At 44.5% G+C, this 21171-nt stretch overlaps 1 protein-coding gene across 1 annotated transcript; it reads left to right on the top strand.

The window, feature by feature from the left end:
* Window positions 1-1327: 1327 nt before the first annotated feature.
* cfap57 (cilia and flagella associated protein 57) lies at window positions 1328-19064 on the top strand (the record flags this gene model as incomplete). The annotated part of the gene is made up of 22 exons (XM_080778974.1): window positions 1328-1487; window positions 1828-2146; window positions 2524-2772; window positions 2898-3075; window positions 3583-3735; window positions 4090-4229; window positions 5800-5965; window positions 6638-6751; window positions 7067-7279; window positions 8051-8224; window positions 8762-8923; window positions 9202-9357; window positions 10314-10407; window positions 10876-11066; window positions 11327-11500; window positions 12206-12364; window positions 13255-13398; window positions 13786-13902; window positions 16888-17022; window positions 17376-17519; window positions 18435-18570; window positions 18871-19064. 22 exons carry the CDS (start codon window positions 1328-1330, stop codon window positions 19062-19064), a joined length of 3672 nt encoding a protein of 1223 aa, XP_080635100.1.
* Between the last annotated feature and the right edge of the window lie 2107 nt (window positions 19065-21171).

Raw genomic sequence — 21171 nt, 5'->3', positions numbered from 1 at the left:
TATATTTATTTTGTATTTTAAAATTCAACGAAACTAAAGTACGCCGCATCAGAAGCATATTAATTGGTAGGAACTAACATTTTGATCGCGGGGGAGGGGGGATTATTTTGGGTACATCCTGTTTGGGAAACTACCTACAACGTGACGTAGGCATATCATCCGGCCCCGGACTTTTGGAACAGAGACCAGGCTTTCCTCCGAGGCGGTGGAAAGCCTGGTGATGCGAGGTTACTATCAGGGTGAACTTTAGGGTTGAACCCCCTGTGTCCCGTTGTTTCAACCTCCAGGCTGCACAAGGTGAACTCTGGTGTGTGGACTGGGACAATGGGACATTTGTTTGTTTGATTGATTAATTCATGGATTTAATTAACTTTATTAGTTAGAAATGTAAACCACTTTACAGTGACATAGGCCTAAGGCTAAAATGTAAAGTAGACACCTCCTTCTGGGTAGGCATATGACATATGTACATTTTCCAAGCCAATTTTGAAAGAAACCAGTGATTCACATCTTTAATGGATGGTTGGGGTGAACAGATTGATTCATGATTAAAGCGTCTAGGCCTACAATAAAAAGTGTCTAGACATTTTGTAGACTGCACATGGCCAGACTAATATCACTGCATATCCCCAGGGATCTTTCCCCCCTGTGGCACAGGCAGCGGTGGCCGAGTGGATTGCGGAGCGGTCTAGATACCTGAAGGTCGCCAGTTCGAATCAGCGATCCGACACGTTAAAATTACCACCGTTGAAGTGCCCTTGGACAAGGCATTGAACCTCTACCATGAAATGCTCCATGTGGGCCTTGCTGTAAACAAGTATCTGATGCTTAGTCGAGTTACCCTTGGTAAACATGATTTACCAGAACGCATTTCTTCTTCTTCTTCTGGCAGACATTTTTAGAATCTTTAATCTTCTTTTCTGTAAGCACAGTTAAATACAATATTGTAATCTGTAAATTACAGTCAGCTGTTTGCTGCCACCACGTGGTTATTTTGGAACATTGTATCGGCTCTTGGTTTCCCGTAACGTTGGTAACCATACACACTGAAGAACGAACTGCAATGCATTGAGTCCGTGTGACAAAAGTTTAACAAATTACAGTTAATTTCATGGGAGCTCTACAACGGTGAACAAGAACAAGGTTTGTTTCTCGGTAGGCATAGGCAGCGGCCTACGTATGCCATGCACCAGCGGCAGCAAGCCTGTATTTGAACAACGTGTTGACGTGTGCTTGCTATCATTTAATTAGTGGTGACTTTAGTTGTGAAGTTGTGCCCAGTCTGTCTGTGCTGCTGCCTGAGTCTGTATAGTGTCAACTCATTCAAATGATGGCCACTGTGCTCGCCCAGTCCAACTTCATCTTCGGTTTGCGGGCAGGTGTAACTAATAATCTGTGTTTCTTCGACGAGCAAACGGTGGTCTTCCCCTGTGGGAACAATTGTGTGCGCTACAACATCGACCAGAGATGGCAGACATTTATTCCAGGTAGGTAGCCTATAGCCACTTGTTCTCTAACATCCTCACCTGGCTAATTAGCTCTGGTCCATAGCTCTAATGCCTTCAACGACAGCAAAGGGCATTAGGGCCATGGAATCAGAGCTACACCTGGCTCAACTCTATGCTAATGCTATAATAGCTACCATGAGTTTTGAAGTTCATTATTATTATTAATCGGAATCAGAAGCAACTGTATTGTCTTATCACAGCTTTACAAGTAAAACAGTGGGTGAAATTCGTTTTTGTGCAGTTCGTGTTGGGGGGGGGGGGGGGGGGATTTAAAATATCTTGTCTTTGAGGCTTTTTGTTTTCATGGTGTTCTTTCCAGGCACAGAGAAGAGCCAGGGCATGGAGGCCCTCGCCATCAGCGCCAACCGGCGTTACCTGGCTGTGTCAGAGCGTGGCGAGAGAGCCACCATCACCGTGTACGACCTGCAGCACGAACAGGGCAGAAAGAGGAAGGTGCTGACCGGAGGAGACCTTCCCATGGAAGAGTTTGTGTGCATGGCTTTCTCCCCCGACTCCAAGTATCTGATCGGCCAGGCGGGGGGCCCAGAGTGGACACTCATCCTTTGGCTGTGGGAAAAACAGAGAGTCGTGGCAACAGTCAAGACCACCAGCTCCATCTGTCCTGTAACACAGGTTAGGTATATGGATGGCAGGTGTCCAAACGTACAGGAATACACTCTCGCTGCACGCACGCACACGCGCACACACACACACACACACACACACACACACACACACACACACACACACACACACACACACACACACACACACACATATACACAGGCATTTCTATGCTTGTTATGGTTTATCAGTTCAATGTGCAAAGGAGTCAAGCATACAATCAATGTATATATGCATGTGTTTCAATGTTGTACATGAATGTTGTGTTGTATGTGTTGTACACTATTGAAATACAAAATACATAATGGACATCAATATGGAAATAATATACCGTACTCCTACTGAAAGTATTAATACATACACCACTTTAATCATATTGATGGCAGGTCAGCTTCAATCCGTATGACAACACTCAGCTTTGTGTGAGTGGCAGTGGCGTGTTCAAGTTGTTCCGCCACACAGAGGGCGCTCTGAAGCAGGGGAACTTCCCCAAGGTGGACGCCATCAACTTCCTGTGCCATGCCTGGACGACGGAGGAGCAGGTTATCGCCGGCACCGACACAGGCAGGCTGCTGGTGTTTGAGTCCGGTGACCTGCGCTGGGAGATTGACGTCACTGGCAAGCAACCGGAATCTGACAGGTTTGGGAGTCTGGTCATGTCACGGTTGTGTATCTCGTACTTAGTTCCTGTCCACCAGTGGTGAAAGGTTATACAGGAGAAGAAGCCTGCTTCCACATGAATGAATCTCTTACCTCACTACACAGGCAAAGAGAGAGGAAGAAGATAACGGAAACCAAGGTGGAGGGCAGTGCCGCCGCACCCCGGGTCACTGCCATCCTGTCCTACTCCAAGGGCTTCGTCTGCTCTGCTGGTCCCGGCACCGTCTGTCTGTTTGAGAAGACTGAAGATAAGGACAACTACAGAAAGACCAGAGTGATCATGGTAAACATCTCTCTGTTTTCTAATGAGGCATGAAGGACTAACTTAGTTATACAGTGGTATAAAGATACCTGTGGTTCAAATATTACTTAAATACAGGTGACAGTTGCTGCTACTCACTCAAGAATTCAAAAGTACAGATTACAAAGTACATTTTCTTTTTCATATCAATGCTTTGAAATAGCCCTTTAGAAAATGTCCATAGTTTTATTTGGGTCCCATGGGGGTTCCTTCTTAGGAATGTAGTGGAAGAAGTCTCTTGTTTGTTTGTTTTTTGCTATTTTTTGTCCGATCTGTAATTTTATGGTTAAATCATTACTGAAATGCTTATATGCCAAAAATCATAATAAACAGATGTTTTAAAAAAAAAAGGAATGTAGTGGAAGAGAAGTACAATATTTTGTCTTTGAAATGTGGCGGAGTAAAAGTCATAAGCTTCCAAAAATAAAAGAATACTGAAGATAAGTACAGATATGGTTTGATTTGTCACTATGCACCACTGTGTGTCAGATCCCAGAAGACCCTTGCAGCAGTGAGCCGTGGCGTGCAGTGGACCAGATGGTCGCTACCATGTGCATCAGCCCCTCAGAGGAGACCCTGGCCATCAGCACAGAGAGAGGTCAGCTCTACAGCGTCACGCTGTCCTCTGCTGAGATAAGCAAGGTAGAGACCTGAAACTGCCTGCCGCCACACAACCCAAAATACATAACCACCACACCAACATTTATGCTGTCTCTCCTAGTCTCCTCCATAGCAATTTCAGTCATTCACTTGGCTTCCTTCCCTATACTACTCTTTCCACACCTTTGTACCATCCTTTTGTACCATCCATCATTTCCCTTTGTCTTTGCTTCCTGAATTCTTTGTTGTTTCCTTCCTTCGTTAGGTGTGTCGTGTATGTGCCAAGAGCTGACTTTCGCTATAGTCGCTACTCCTCAAAGTGTCTCTTGTGCCAAGATTCTGCAAATTCTGAGTTTTCTTTTGCCCTGACTTGCACCTGTGAACATTGTCCACTAGGGGGAGCAAGCACATTTTGAGTTCCTGTCCCACTCCTTCCACTCCAAGCCCATCACTGGCCTGTCCATCTGTATCCGTAAACCCCTCGTGGCCACCTGCTCCCTGGACCGCTCCGTGAGGATATGGAACTTTGAGACCAAGTAAGAACCCGCACAAACCTTTTTGGTTCATTGGCAGTGGTGGACGAAGTACTCAAATGTTTTACTTAAAGGACCACTACACCGCTTTTCAACCTATCTTCCTATAATTGGTCACTATGTAATGTGTGACCAAAGAGAAGAAAAAATCTAAACAAAATTGACACGGTCTGTGTCTCATAAGAGGGCTGTACCCGTCCACCATGTGGCATCATGGTCATCAATGTAATTCTCATGCTTTTAAGTAAAAGTATCAATGCCACAATGTAGGAATAGGCCTACTCTGTTACAAGTAAAAGTCCAGTATTCAAAATGTACTTGAGTAACAAAAGTATTGGCATCAAAATTATACTTAAAGTACCAAAAGTAAAAGTACTCATTGTGCAGAATGTCCCATTTCACAAGTTTAAAATGTATACAAATATTTTGAAAATAACAATGCAATGTAATGCATTGTGATTGTATCTGCTATTGTCTGCTATTTTCAAATGGCCAACAAGGGCTGAAGTGGTTAGTGTGTTTTGTAATAATGATAATAATAATAAAATCTACAAATTATCTAGAAAACGAAAGTTTTCATATTGTAGTGTAGCTCTGTTCCTCTGAGTGGGGTAAAAGTATTGACAATTGTAAATACTGAAGAAAGTAAAAATACCTTAAAATTGTACTTAAGTAGTACTGTATTTAGTTACTTTACACCACTGCCCATTTGTGGGTCATGGTCCCATCTTTATAGGTCACGACTCACAACAAGTAAAATAACCAGGGGCATCATTTGGGGTCTCCGGGGATGGCAGTTGCCATACCCTAATGTTCACATTTAACCTCAAATTCAGTTATTTGTATGTGACACATGTTATAGATATGCATTTTCTTGTCCATTCCGTACAGTACAGTATTAACCACTTGACAACCTAACCAAGATAACCTGACATCCTAATTTTGGCAGGTCATTATAAGCAAACATTTTCAAACATATTTTCTTTTCTCACCCTCCAAAGACATAGCGAAATTAGTGGGTCTACAGGCTCACAACTCATTGCGTTACGATCCACAATTTCTTCTATTTGGAATTGCGTCTTAGGTTAGGTGCTCTAACTCCGAGGTTCACTGTGCGTTGTGTTTGTGATGATCAGTGTGTCGAAGCTCTGTTAATAGTTCCAGGAAGACGCCTTATACCAGTGGTTCTCAAAGTGGGGTCTGGGGTTCGGGGACCCCCAGGGTTCCTTGAGGGAGTTCCAGGGAGTACCCAGCTAAACGATAGTTAGGAACCAAATGGGCTGTAACTCAGAGAGTGTACAAATAGACCCAAATGGACCCTAACAGGTACATTTTGTTCCATTTGTACACTGAGTTAAATTTACATTGATTTTACAATATAAATTGGGGTCCCAGAGATGCCATTAAATTTGGGTCTGTACTCCGTAGCCTAATGCAAGTCAAACTAGGGATCCCTGAAAATAAAATGGTTGAGAGTCACTGCTAGAGCTGTAAATGTGTCAATTTTAAGGGTCCTTGACATGAAAAAGCTTGAGAACCAATGCCTTATACCGTGTGTTGCGTCTGTGGTCAGTGTGCTGGAGCTGTATAAAGAGTTCCAGGAGGAGGCGTACAGCGTGGCCATGCACCCCAGCGGCCTGCACATCCTGGTGGGTTTCTCTGACAAGCTCAGGCTGATGAACCTCCTCATTGATGACATCCAGCCCTTCAAGGAGTTCACTGTGCGCGGCTGTCGAGAGGTACCGTATAAGAGCGCCAGAGGCGTGTGAGTGAGGCTGGAATCTCCCTGCAGCTGCACGGCACGGCGGAGGGCTATAGAGCAGAGAGCATAGAGATTTACAAAAATATTTATATAAATTATAATATAATTATAATTAAGCCTAAAATCAAGCCATCCAGGATTTAAATTAAAAACGCTAAACAAAGGATATTTATTAACATAATTACAGTAATCCTTAATCATACTCAAGGGCATTTGGAGAGAAATAACAGACTAATATTTTCCTGCATAAGGTTAAGGGTTCCACAACTTTCAGCAGCTTCCCTTAGGGAAATTGAATTTCAATATTTGTGACATATGTTGCTAGACATTTCTTGGTAAAGAATTTATTCCCAGATTGGACATTTTTCCTATAATATTCCCTTTGTCTGTCTCCATCTCCCTCCCCTCTCTGTGGTTTGTCCATCTCTCACTCACACGCACTCTCTCTCTCTCTCTCTCTCTCTCTCTCTCTCTCTCTCTCTCTCTCTCTCTCTCTCTCTCTGTCTCCCACTCACTCACATGCACGCACGCATGCTCTCTCTCTCTCTCTCTCTCTCCCACTCACGCACGTATGCACGCACGCACGTACACTCACATGCACGCATGCTCTCTCTCTCTGAGCTTTATTGTTTGTCCATCTCTCCTCCAGTGTGCTTTTAGTCATGGTGGTCACATGTTTGCCGCTGTCAATGGAAATGTCATCCACATCTACTCTGTCACCACCTTCATGAACATCCTGAATCTGAAGGGCCATAATGGGAAGGTGAGCATTCACATCGCATATAGATCTGCTTGACCCAGTGTGCAACAAGCATATTGATGCTTATGTAGATGAGTGTTGCATCTGACACGTTAGGGAGCGATTGTTTTTTGTGACCCTGACCATGGCCGTGACCATGACCATGACGGAGGCGCGCCGTCTCTGGTGGTCTTGAGCCACGTGAGGCACCGCCGAACGAGGCGCTAGCCTAATCCACGCGTTTGTCAAAAAAAAACATTTCACTCCAGTTTTAGCATCGTTACACACTATCAAACAGTGCCATTGAGCCCAATTGTTTGCTCTGTTGACCGGCGGCAGGTGCGGTCTGTGGTGTGGAGCCTGGACGACAGCCGCCTGGTGTCGTGCGGCATGGACGGCGCCGTGTACGAGTGGAACTCGCTGAGCGGCAAGCGCGAGTCGGAGAGCGTCCTCAAGACCTGCAGCTATACGGGCGTGGCCGTGTCTTCGGACGCCAAGAGCATCTTCGCCGTGGGGACGGACCTCACCCTGAAGGAGATCCATGACAGTCAGGTGGGACCCAGGATGTCTCCCTTGTCTGCCCCTCGCTTATTAAGGCCTATTCAGACTCCAGGTTTAGGTGATAAGGTGACCACCGAAACGGTGGTTAGTAAAAAGAGAGAGATGTGTTTGTGTGTGCAGTGACCACCGCGGTGTGACGTTATGTTGTAGTTTTTGGTGGTCACCTAACCTCATCACCTAAAACTGGAGTATGAATAGGCCGTTATTATATAGCGTTATTAAAGACGTTAAAGGCTTTACCTCTCCCAGTCATTCCGAACGCTTCCTGATTAGTATTTATTTGAGTAAAGGTGTCTGCACACTGCTGCGTTTAGAGTGTACTGTAAGTTCTGTTCCTCTTTATTAGAGAGAAACTCAAGCTGAAGTTAATTTAATTGGCCATACATTCAGCTATATCTTTAAATGTCTCAGTTGAATTAAAGGGACCTAATGGAAAGAAGCTATGAGAGCTTATTTGGGTTATCCTTTTAGCATTCTTTTGTATAAATCGGTGCCACCGTGGCTCTTTTTTCAAACTATCAAAGTATCAGTATCAATCAATCAATGTATTAAGACAACACACTGACACAACTGACTTCAGCAAAGTAGTGAAAGCCAACAAACATACCGTGCACGTAATGCATATGCTGTAAGTGCAGTACGTGCTGTATGCGCAGGATATGCACATATAGTACTACACATACTGTATGTATAATACACAATAAATAATGTACTTATAATACAGGTTGAAAATGACACAGTCCCACTATTCTCCATTCACAGATAGTGAGGGAGGTTCCTGGGGACGAGGTTTCCCACACCACCATAACCATGTCCCGCTCCGGCAGGGCTATCTTCACAGGGACCTCCAGCGGCACCGTCAGGGCCATCACCAACCCTGTACCTCTCCAGAAGAGCTGGGTGGAGTACCAGGCCCACTGTGGGGCCATTACCAGGGTGGGAACCCTTTAAGACCTGAGACCAGATTTTACAAAATGTCTTCTAAATCCTGACAGTTTTCGGAAAAACGTATCAGTGGTGCTCAAACGTTTTCATGCTAAGGACCCCCAGAATTATCTGTATTTTGCAGTGGACCCACATCTGAAAATATTTCGTTCCAGGGACCCCCCAGAAGCAAATATTTGAGCTAAAAACGTTCGCTGTGAAAGAACATATTATTCAAAGATTTGCACACATTTTCATGATTTTTCAAAAGTAGCAGATCTATGAGCTTGTATGAACTTCTATATCTGCTATTTTTCAACAGCTAAAGTTTAAAACAATGGTGGTTAAAAGCTACGGTGACACAGATGCGGTCCAGGTCTTAATTAGTAAATAGTGTCTGCATAGTGAAATCCTCAGTGTTCATTTAAAGTCCTGCTCCCCCATAAAGTGTGTATACTGTACATATCATCACTGTCAGGCAGAAACCTCTTATTTCCATATTCTAACTTTTTGTGTTTTTTCATAAAGCGTGTGTTTTTGCTCCCCCAGATGGCGATCACATTTGATGACCAGTTCCTTCTCACAGCATCGGAAGACGGCTGCCTGTTGGTGTGGAAGATCATGGACAAGGAGGCTCGCAGCCTCCGGAGAGACAAGGAGCTTGTCTACACCGAGGAGATCCTCATCACCAAGTCTGACCTGGAGGAAAAGGTCTGTCTGTCTGTCTGTCTGTCTGTCTGTCTGTCTGTCTGTCTGTCTGTCTGTCTGTCTGTCTCAGGGTTTCTGTGGATCTTTAAAAAGGTTTTAAATACATGTGTGTAAAAATAAGGCATTAAGAGACTTGTTTTGAGGTTGGAGATCAGCTATTTTTGGCAAATGTTCCAAATGAATCCTGGGATTCAAGTGGTTAACTGTTTACTGAATGGATCCAGCTAGTTGAAAGTATCTCCTCGACGTCTGACGCCTGTCCGTGTCTGTCACTCTGCCAGAACCAAAACATGCTGGAGTTGAAGACACGTGTGGAGGAGCTGAGGATGGAGAATGAATACCAGCTACGCCTGAAGGACATGAACCACAAGGAGAAGATCAAGGAACTCTCTGAGAAGTTCATTCAGGAGATGGAGTCGCTCAAGGCCAAGAACCAGGTACACTGAGCTTGTAGATTGGTGTTTTGGCTAAGATATTTGATGTAGAGGTGGCCTAGTATAGTCCATCAGGGACTCCGGTCAGTAGTGCTGAAGTGGTTAATCAGACTAATCAGTTTAGTCAATTTGGTAAAAATGTATTTGAAATCGTTCATCGTTCATTCATAAATACAATCCCCAAAAGACCTACACACACTTTTGGATTATTCGATTAATCAAAAATGTAATCTCTGGCCTGGACGGTTAGCTCAACCGTCTGGGCACCTAGGCTTCTAAACCAGCCTGACGGCGTGCCGCGGGTTCGACTCCCGATCCTGACGGCCTAGAAAAGAAAATAATCGATAGTTACAGCCCTACAGGTAATGAACATGTCCACCCCTGCTGTGGCTTTTAGCAGTACAGTCATGATTCAAGCTCCCAAAGCACTTAGGTACAGTAACCTTTGGGGAGGTTTTCATGAGGCAGTGGCATAGTTTTCGATTTCACTCGCTGTAAATGGTGCATTTATATAGCGCCTTTATCCAAGGCGCTTTACATAGATTGTGCATTACATTCACCAATTCACACACACACATTCATACACCGATGGCGGTGGAAACCATGCAGGGCACCAACCAGCACATCAAGAGCAATTAGTGGTTCAGTGTCTTGCTCAAGGACACTTCGACACTAACTCTGGGTGAGCCTGGGTTCGAACTGGCAACCTTGCGGTTACCATCCAGTTACCATCCAGCCACCTGAACCACCGCCGCCGCAAAAGCATTGCATACAATTCTCGCTTCACCATTGAATAATTGCTGAAAAGACCCCTAAAAAATATATGAAAGCACTATTCTTTTCTGTATTTTACCTATCGTTTCATATTTTTGCCTAATGCCTACTGTAGCACTTTGAGATTCCGAGGAATGTAAAGTGCATTATAAATAAAATCCATTATTATTATTATATCACTCTAGTCCCTGAAGACTGAGAGGGAAAAGCGGGACCTGACTCACCAGGCAGCGCTCCAAGACCTAATGGAGAAACACTCCAGAGAGACGCGGGATTCAGGCAAGAGAAACCTTTTTGCACTCAAATCATTGGTACAGCTTGAAAAGAAAAGATCACACCCGTGTGAAGTGAGGGGTGCTCTTCTTATCATAATACATCACCATGACGTAAAATAGACACTATGCCTATTATATTTCAGACATTATGACGTAAAACTCTCCATTCATTGTCAACGGGAATTTGTTTAAGACGAGGTTTGTGGACGGTAACTAAAAGCTGGATGTAGGAGGGGCTAGCGTCCCTCAAAAAAATGAAAAAGGTTATTTGACAAATAGCAGACCTACAAGCTCACAGCTTGTAGCAAAGCTTGCAGCAAACAAGCTTGCAGCAAACAAGCTCAGAGCTTGTAGGCCTGCTATTTTCAGTGTGTGATGTCTTATTCTCAAACTCTCTCTCTCTCTCTCTCTCTCTCTCTCTCTCAGACACACACACTATCTATGTATTTATCCCTTGATGCGCCTCTCTTAGAGTCATCTAACGACCAGAAGCTCCTGCTGGAGTATGAGAAGAGCCACGAGCTGCGACAGAAGAGTCAGAACATGCAGGACGACTCCCAGAGGCAGCTGGCAGCCACGGCAGAGAGCCGCGAGCGAGCCCTGGAGGAGCTGACGCTGTTCTACCAAGCCAAGCTGCAGGAGAAAGAGCTGCTCCTGGGACAGGTAGGTCTGCCAGGGGATATGTGGAATGCCTCATTTATACTTGTTTTGTAATAATAATCTAAATATAGTCTAAATATACCAAGTAAGTAACTAAAAATGTTAGCATGTTGAAGTCAAAAAGTTCAATATGATATAGTGGAATAGTGAGCATAAATCATTGAAAAATGGACAAAGGCAAGTACAGGATAAATGTGCCCTTGTACTTAAGTGTTAGTACTTGAGTAAAGGATGCTATAGTTACTTTCCACCACTCTTTGCAGGGCCAAGACGAGGCGAGGCAGCAAACGTGTGAGTTTGAGGAGATGAAGAAGCAGGCGGAGGAGGACACCGACCGGGAGATTCACGACATGCGCGTGGCATATGAGAAGAGGCTCCACGCCGAGGAGGAGACCAACCTGAACCTCCGCGGAGAGAAGGGCATCATTACCAAAAAGGTGAGGATGATGAGAGCTCTCCTCATTCACAATGAATTGTCTAGCATCCATATCCTGGCGGGAACATTAGCCAGAAACAGCACAACTACAAGCTCACAACGTGTCGCGTCGGCTGTTTTTGACAAATTGATTTGGGATCGGTGGACACAGTGGTAACGTCCTTGCCCACCGCCACAAAGGTTGTGGGTTCAAATCTACCGTGCTGCAAATCCCTGGCTTTATCTAGCGTCTACACGAACACAATTGGCGGGTTGTTGGAGGGTGGGGGGTTATATTGGTCATTGCACGTACTCCTACGGGCCTGTCAACGGGGAGTGTTGAGCAGGAGGAGGAGTATTGACAACACAGAAATGTGTGTGGGGAGGAATCGATTAGCTGCATAATGACTAAATTGGGGAGAAAAATTGGCTACTGTAAGAAAATAAGAGAAGAGGAAATAAACAGAAATCCAAAATATTAAGTTAACACTCAGGTGGCTCAGTGAGTTTAGAAAAATAATAATTAACTTAACTAGAAAATACTAGCCTTGCTGTCTTGGTAGTAGTTAAGAATCAACCATTCATGGAAAATATTGGAAACCCCTGACCTATAACCTACTGACCTTTGTCTCTATCTCTGTCTCTCCCTGAACGCCCATCTCCACTTAATCTTCTGGGTCTGTGTGTGTGGTGGGACATATTATGTACCACTGGGTGGTGACCACAGCTGGCCAGCTTGCAGAAGGAGATAGACGACAGGTGCTCTGATATTGTCAAGCTAAAACACGAGCAGAAGAAGCTCCACGACCTGATCCACTCCCTGGAGAGAGACATCCAGGGCCTTAAGAAGGAGATCTCTGAGAGAGACGAGGCTATTCAGGACAAGGTGGGCTCACTGCATTGTCTGTCTGTCTGTCTGTCTGTCTGTCTGTCTGTCTGTCTGTCTGTCTGTCTGTGAAGTGAGAGCAAAGTGAAGTGTGTCATTATACCGCCAGTTTGAAGGAGCAATCAAATCCGCACAAACTATAGTATCATGTTTGCTCCCCAGTCAGATTTTCACCCGAAGCGAGCATGCGAGGTGGAGAATTCCACATCTGTCTCTCTTTCTCATCATCATACTATAATTCAGTCAATGTCTGTCTGTCTGTCTGAATGTCTGTCAGAAACACCGCCGTATCTCTTCACCGCCTGCACCAATCACTCCCACTTTTCACACAGGCCTTTTCCAATTTAACAAATTATAATCATCATACTATAATTCAGTCAATGTCAGAATCAGAATCAGAATCAAACTTTATTGTCACATCACATTACAAGTAACATGGGTGAAATTCTTGTTTGTGCAGGCTCATCATTAGAGCTACACAGCTGCAGCCATATTTCGGCGCTGCCCGTCTGTCTGTCTGTCAGAAACACTGCCGTATCTCCTCACCGCCTGTGCCAATCACTCCCACTTTTCACACAGGCCGAAACGAAGCCCTTTTTCCAACAAATTATAAATGAATAATAAATGTATTAGGGCCAGGGTGCAGGGGGGGGGGGGGGGGCAATATATCACTACGGGTAAGTGCTAGTACTATACATTTGGATCTTTGCAATAACTAAGAACAGCTAATGAACATTTGCAGCCGCTGGGGTTTACTGCTAAAAATGTACAGAGATAGAGAAAAACAGACATGTAGGTCCAAGTGGTTAGGGCGCATACCACATGGCTGATCAGTGAGTCCCAGGTTCGATACCTTATTTCCATTCCTTCCATCGGCCCAATTACTACAGGAGCAGAGAATCTACGACCTGAAGAAGAGGAACCAGGAGCTGGAGAAATTCAAATTTGTCCTCGACTACAAGATCAGCGAGCTCAAGAAGAAGATAGAACCTCGTGAACAGGAAATAAAAGAGCGCAAGGAGCAGATCCACGAGGTGTGTGACGTGTACAGTAACAACCACCAGTGCTAGTTTGAAACCATATTGACCTGTATCGTTTCAATCTATGCGTTTTAATGCATTCTCTATTCTCTATCGCTTCTCACACCGTTCCCATGTGGATCCATAATTAGATTTTGAACACGATACAATGTTTAGTATCATTAGAAATTATGTAGAAATGTGTCAGTGGTGTAATGTGACATTATACCAGTGGAGGTTTTATGTTTTACATTTTGGAAATGATGGGCATGTACTTCGTCGCCGATGGAACTGTGATGTGTGAAAACGAAGTTCAAGGCGAAAGATGTTGCTGCTGTAGATCAAATGATTTGAGTTCAAACCCACATGATCACACAAGGTGGGTTTTGGTTTGTGTGTCAGATGGAGGCGGAGCTGGAAGACTTCCATAAGAAGAACACGCAGCTGGAGCTGACCGTGTCTGAGCTGCGACTCCGACTCAGCACCACCGACAAGGAGATGCGCAAGGAGATGCAGAGGGTGAGTACACCACCCTCAAGGAGATGCAGAGGGTGAGTACACCACCCTCAAGGAGATGCAGAGGGTGAGTGCACCACCCTCAAGGAGATGCAGAGGGTGAGTACACCACCCTCAAGGAGATGCAGAGGGTGAGTACACCACCCTCAAGGAGATGCAGAGGGTGATTACACCACCCTCAAGTTTGCTCATGAGGGCGTGAAAAAAAAGCTCAACACAATCTAGGTCTTGTCAGCCGCAGGCGTGTGCACGAAACGAGCATGCGCGTGACAATTTCACGGAACTGCGCCCACGTGTCCTTTGTGAGACCAAAAATTCTGTTAATCTATTCTAAAAGTAACAGGGAGCCAGTGCAATTTTTTTGTGCCGGTGAGGAGGCGAGCAGCTGCATTTTGCACCAACTGCAGGTGCTTGAGTTCATGATGCCTGGTCAATGCCGGAGAAAAGGGACTTACAATAGTCCCTTTTAGAAAAAAGTTTCTTTTCTCTACGGAGCTAATGTGTTTATTGAGTATGAAGGTACTGTCGAAGGTGAAGCCAAGGTTTTTGACGGAGGAGCAAATGTATGCATAATTTTTGTATGGTGTATTGTCATTGTCAAGGCTAAAGAATATGAAGCAAGGAAGCCCGCACGACTAAAGAAGCACTCACGGTGTAAAAGCAATTTTATAGCCCTATGCCTTGTTTTGTTTTTGTTCTGCTCATTTATATTGTCACAACTGTATTTGTTCTGTTTTTTCTGTGGTTCTATTAGTTTTTACACTCACCAGCACTCACGGAGTCCGTGAGTGCACCCGGTAAGAATGTATAAAGACAATGAGACGTATTGGAGTTGTGCGGGCTTCCTTGCTTCATATTCTTTAGCCTTGACAATGACAATACACCATACAAAAATAACGGACATGTAGTTTAACCCATTTAGGCCTAAGGCAGATTCTAAAAATGCCTTCTAAAGCCTGACCTAAGTTTTCTGAAAAACTTCAAATATTTATATAGCAGCATCATTTTTAATTAAAAAAAAAATACTGTACATACTGTACAGAACCCAAATATGGGTTCCCGGCCTGAGGGTGTAAGATACCAAAAGGGGTTCCCGCCCAGAATGTGGACATCGTCCACATAGCAATGGAATGCAATATTGTGTTTTTTATGGCAGCATGTAGAGAAGAAACAGAATAGGGCCAAGGATAGAACCTTGGGGGACACCAGACGTGAGGGGGGCTGGGGGGGATACGAGCTCACCTAGCTGGACTGAGAAGGTGATATCAGTGATGTATGACCAAAACCAGGCCAGGGCAGTGCCAGAGATACCGAGGTGGTGTTCTAATCGTGAGATTAAAATGTCATAGTCAACCGTGTCGAACGCAGATGAAAGGTCTAGGAGGACCAGGACGGAGGAACCACCAGAATCAGCTGTTCCTCGGTCCACTCGCATCAAACGTCAAATCTGTAGCAAAGAACCTGGGTGTGTATTTTGATAACCACATGAACCTAGAGTTCCACGTTAAGAAAATGACCCAGTCCTGCTTCACCTTCGCAACATCGCAAAAATTAAATCTATTCTCTCACCTCAAGACCTGGAACAAATCATGCACGTCGCTTTCATATCCTCCCGTCTAGACTATTGCAATGCACTCTTCACCAATCTTAGCCGACTGTATTTCAACTAATACAAAACTCCGCAGCCAGAATCCTCACAAACACAAACCGCAGGGCACATATAACTCCAGTATTAGCCGCACTACATTGGCTCCCTATTAAAGCCAGAATTTATTTAAAAATACTTTTAATTACTTAAGTTTTAAATCTATACATGGGGCTGGCCCCGCTGTACATCATCGACCTACTGCCTCCTAAACCAAATGTCAGATCTCTCAGGTCCTCCAGCAAAGAAATACCTAGAAATACCTGCGTCCAAGTTGAAAACCAAGGCTTTGACCGGGCTTTCGCTGTGGTAGCTCCTGACCTACCCTATGGAATGCCTTGCCTCTGGCATTGAAAAATGCTGAATCAGTCGACTGTTTTAAGAGACTCCTAAAGACTCATTTATTCCGTAAACATTTCTCCCATGTACCTTTGACCTGAGCCATTTTATAGCCCTATGTCTTTGTTCTGCCTTGTTTTGTTTTTGTTCTGCTCATTTATATTGTCACAACTGTATTTATCCAGTTTTTTCTGTGCTTCTATTTGTTTTTACTGTGTCAATTGTTCAGCACCTTGTAGCTTTGCTTCGAAAGGTGCTTTATAAATAAAATGTACTTACTTACTTACTTACTTAAAAGTAGGTCGTTAAAAACTCTTAGGAGTGCAGATTCAGTACTATGGCCGGGTTTGAAGCCGGATTGGAATTTTTCATGTCCATGTGCGAGCAGGAATGACTGGGTGTAAATAACCTTTTCAAGGACTTTAGAGAGAAATGGAAGGTGGGAGATGGGTCTGAAATTAGAGAGGATAGAGGCATCAAGGTTAATCTTTTTTTAAACGGGATGGACAGCAGCATGTTTCAGGGCGGCGAGGACACAACCATAGAAGAGGGAAGGATTAACTATGGCTTGAATACTAAATAGCTGGGATGGGATGCAGTCTGTGAGTCTGTTAGTGGGCCTCAGGCGCATGACCACATGTGTGTGGGTAGAGACACTGGCTCTAAATGGGGCAAGGGAGGATCTGGGGCTGTGGAAGAATGAACGGACCGGAGGTCAGTTGTGACTTTAGATATTGTCAATGACTTGCATGAGAAGGAGAGAGGTGGTGGAGTTAGCTGTTTTAGCAGACAGTTTGAGGGTCCAATGGAGTTAAGAGGTTATGTCCAATGCGTTTTTTTTACTACTTTCCATTGGTTCAATATTTTCGAAACAACACACAGACGTAAAGGGTGTTCAATACCACTGATTTGATAAGATAAAAAACGGAGTTATGAGGTTTCCTCCGGACAACAACGATATGTTTTATAATACTATTCATGTGTGTCCCCCATTCTCTGCTCAGTTGAAGGACACAGAGGCCTATGTTGGCCGGTTCAAGGCAGAGCTCCACACCTGTATAGCCTTCATACAGGAACCAAAGAAACTCAAGGGCAGTATATGGGAGCTCCACGAACGGCACGTGCAGCAGAGTGACGGGGTGCGTGTTAACCCATTGACACAAATGTCTTCTAAATCATGACAGTTTTCTGAATAACCTGTTTCTTAACCCATTCTGACCTGAGATCAGATTCTAAAAATGTCTTCTATATCCTGACAGTTTTCTGAAAAAGCTATGTTTCTACGTATGTCAGTCGTTCTTGGATTTTTCAATAGCTAAAGCATAACATAGTGCTAACACCAAAATGGGTACCCGCCCAAAAAGGATGTTGATGTCCTCACAAGTAGTTGTGACCATGAAAATGACCGTACGCTATTTGTACAGAGTGAAATATAATAGTGTGTGTGTGTGTGTGTGTGTATGTGCACGTGTCTTTCTCAACCTTTTCCTAGGTTGAGAAAGTGGCCGTAGACACAGATGTACAGATGGAGGGGTCTCGTCAGCGGGAGCACCTGGAAAGGAACTTGGCCTCTCTGAAGGCGAAGCTAGCCAAAGACTCTGAGGTCCAGCGCAAAGACAAAGTTAAACTCATGAAGGTACGGCACAGCCAAATATGCTACGTCCATTTAAGCCATTTCACCCATTCACACACACATGGCAGCGGAAACCATGCAAGGCACCAACCAACACATCAGGAGCAATTAGGGGTTCAGTGTCTTGCTCAAGGACACTTCGACACTAACTCTGGGGGAGCCGGGTTCGAACTGGCAACATTGCGGTTACCATCCAGCCACTCTACCCCTGAGCCACGGCCACCTTGCATGTCTGCCATGTCTCCCAAACTACAATAAAACTAGTAACTCGTAATCCAGTGCACTGGTCTGTTTAATTTTATTGGCATTGTAATTAATAATAATAACCAGTAGCTGTCCTACCCGACACCAGGGTCTACATTTCTAAATGGAAGAGTAAGGGAGACCACCTCCAACCATGTACCAGTTATTAGCATACCTTTAATTACCCATTTGTGGGTCGAGTAAAAATCCAATTTTCTTTTCCTACAAAATAAATAAAAAGTATTTCCCCCATTGTATTTTTATATTTTATACATTTTAAAACAAGCAAACACATTCCATGAATTAGAAATTGTTATTATTAAGCTGTAGTGAAAATAGCAGGTCTACAAGCACACAATGCGTCGCTTTGCGCCGTGTTGCGAGTTTGGGTCCCGGGCAAACTCTTTTGGGTCTCGACCTGAAAAGACTATCAAAATGGTACCCAGTGACTCCCTGCTTGGCACTCAGCATCAAGGGTTAGATTGGGGATTAAATCCCTGCGACATACTAGCGTCATTATTCAGGGGGTGTACTTGTACATGACTTCAGTCCACTTCATGTTAAGGCAATGGGAGATTCCTGACCTATGGGCCAGAGAGGCTACTTAATTGCTACAGTACCATGCTTAACATTAACATAATGCTTTAAAACATAACTGTCGCCCTCTCCGCACAGGAGAATGTGTCCCTGATTCATGAAATCAACGAACTGCGCAAGGAGCTGCGTATGGCGCGGACCCAAGTCCACGAATATGAGAGCCAAACAAAAGTCGCCAAGAAGCCCAAAAAACTCAACTCCACTGAGGTCATAGGTGAGAAATTACCACCAGATTCAAGATACTACAGCAACAGTCTGTTAATGCTGTGAATAGCATTTTAAAAGTCAGTTGCCTTAAGTTATAATTGCTGTTTTGCAGTACGTTATTTTTGGATTATTTTCTTTTCAAGTCTGCAATTTACACTTTGACAAGCAGTACAACTTGGAGGAAGGATACCTTTTGTCTATATGGTTTTACCTGTATCACCAAAGAGCACCCATCTAAGAGCCACTAACAGATCCCTGCAGCGCTTCCATTCCTCTATTTCTGATCTAATCTGTATGGGTCACACAGGCACGGCCTCCAAGGAGCTGGAGGGAAACGTGGTGGTGCGTCTGGACTTTGAGCAGGAGGCAGAGCGGATCATTCAGCTGCAGCGCTCCGAGATGCAGAGGCTGCGGCAGGAGATGCACAACCACAGCCTCGTGGTCAGGCCTCACACCTCCTCGTCCTCCTCCATCACTAAGCTGCCTGCTCTAACTGGGTGAGACCACCCCCTACCCCACTGGTTCCCAACCTGTGGGTCGGGAGCCATGATTTTTATTATCTAAAAAAAAAGGGAAGAAAAAAGAAAGGAAAATACTATTACTGCATCAAAAGCAATCAACAAACTATATCATAAAAATCACACCCGTGTGAAGTGAGGGGCGCTCTTATCATCTTACAACATCAATTCCAACATAATGTTTGTTTAAGCAACAGGTGTTAATGTTTGTTTTAATCCTCAAATCAAACATTACATTTCTCTTTATTGTCTATGGCGTTTTCTTAAACAAGCATCGTTGAAAGACAAACATTAAAGCTGTATATAGGAGGAGCTAGCGCCCCTCAAAAATCACACCCGTGTGAAGTGAGGGGCGCTCATGGCATCATACAAATTTACGTCATATTTGGCGGACATTTGACCACCTAATTTGTCCTTTCATTGTCAATGGCAAATATGAGACATGTGGGGACAAAAGCTGTGAAAATAGTTGATCTGCAAGCTCTGTAAATCGGCTATTTTCACAATATTTATCTGTGGAACCGGGGCAAACTAAAGGTCTCAACTCCTACAACTCCAAGTGCTTGTTGGAAGGTTGAGAGCCACTACACTTCAGTACAGAGGGACTGACTCATCCATTCCATGGTCACGGAAGTAATTGTGGTTGTTGAATGCATTATGAGTGTCATCATTTCTAAATGAATGTATGGCCGATTCTCGGTCTTGATATTAAAGTGGTTATTGCATGTCATGGTTTATTTGATTCGCAAACTTAACACATATAAAGGCATGAAAATGCATTTAAAAGACAAAAGAAAGAAAGAACACTAGTGTAATGGAATAAACGACCTTTGGGGTATTAACTTACTGAGTGTTAACAAACACTCAGTAAGTATTTTCACAAACAAAGGGCCAGCAGCAAGAGAGCATCCATTGTGGTTGACCCCAGAGGCCTGCTTTAGAGTGTTTGTGAGTGACGCTATCCTCCGAGGTCACAGAGAGACCATTCTCCGGGCGCAGTGACATCACACTGCCCTCCACGTCGGTACGGCAGTGCACCCCACAGCCACTCACACATACCAGCAGCGCCAGTCACGTGCTTGTCGGACGCCCCATTGTCCGTCTACGCGGTTATGGCTCCTCACTGCTAGGCTCAGGACAATGCCCTTAGCCCGAGAGTCCCAGGGGGGCCCTCACCCAACAATCCTGTTCTCTCTTGGATTTCCCCCCCCATGCACATCACAGGACAATATGGTGTTCCCGTACGATGACATGAGATGGGTGTCTTCCATGTTTTTTTGCCTGTCAGTTCGTGACACAATGTGAGGGAGGGTCCAGGGTGCCAGGGAGGGAATGGGACAGTCACTGCGGTGATGGAGGCACGGTGTCATCAGGCTTGCTGACTGGACTTGTTGGGGTGGGCAAAGCACACAGCGTTCTTCCAGCCGGTCCTCACGCTGCCAGCTGCATTCGTCATCACAGCCACTCGTGACCATTGTTAAACCAAAGGGACTCCCGTTTTCTGTATGTTTACTTTTGCAAAAAAGAAAAAGCAAGCGAGAAAGAAAGTATACTCAAGATCGAGGGGATACTGCTACCTGCTGTGCTGAAGAGCAATTCATCTCTAGGGTCACCCAGAGGGAGTTTATTTAATTTTTTGGGACGCATTTTGAACAAAAGTTGGGACATCTACACAGGATGCCTTTTCTGGCCTGCTGATGGTCTATTGTACTCTAAGATATCTTGGAACACCTTGTTAGGATGATGAGCAGACATGTCATAATGCCTTGACCATAGACGGCTGCATGATGGTCAACAGGCACTGGCACTGAGTGAGTAACCTGCATTCACATAGTAATGTGCATTTAACATAGAGTAACCGGCATCCAGTAACTTGCATTAATTAATGTAGATTCAACAGAGTAACCTGAATTTAACACAGTGAGTACGCTACATTCAATATAGTGTCAGTAACGTGCATTCAACATAGAGTGAGAGGGTGTGTGTGAATATGAATTACAGGAGTATCATGCTGTTTGTAGTCTTGTCAGGTGTCTGGCTCCTTCTAAGCTGACTGATCTGTGAGGAGAGTCCAGGCAGCCGGCACCACC

Source organism: Protomyctophum bolini (assembly GCF_963924005.1).
Source record: "Protomyctophum bolini genome assembly, chromosome: 12".
Lineage (NCBI taxonomy): Eukaryota > Metazoa > Chordata > Actinopteri > Myctophiformes > Myctophidae > Protomyctophum > Protomyctophum bolini.
This window is presented reverse-complemented; position numbering and strand designations above follow the sequence as displayed.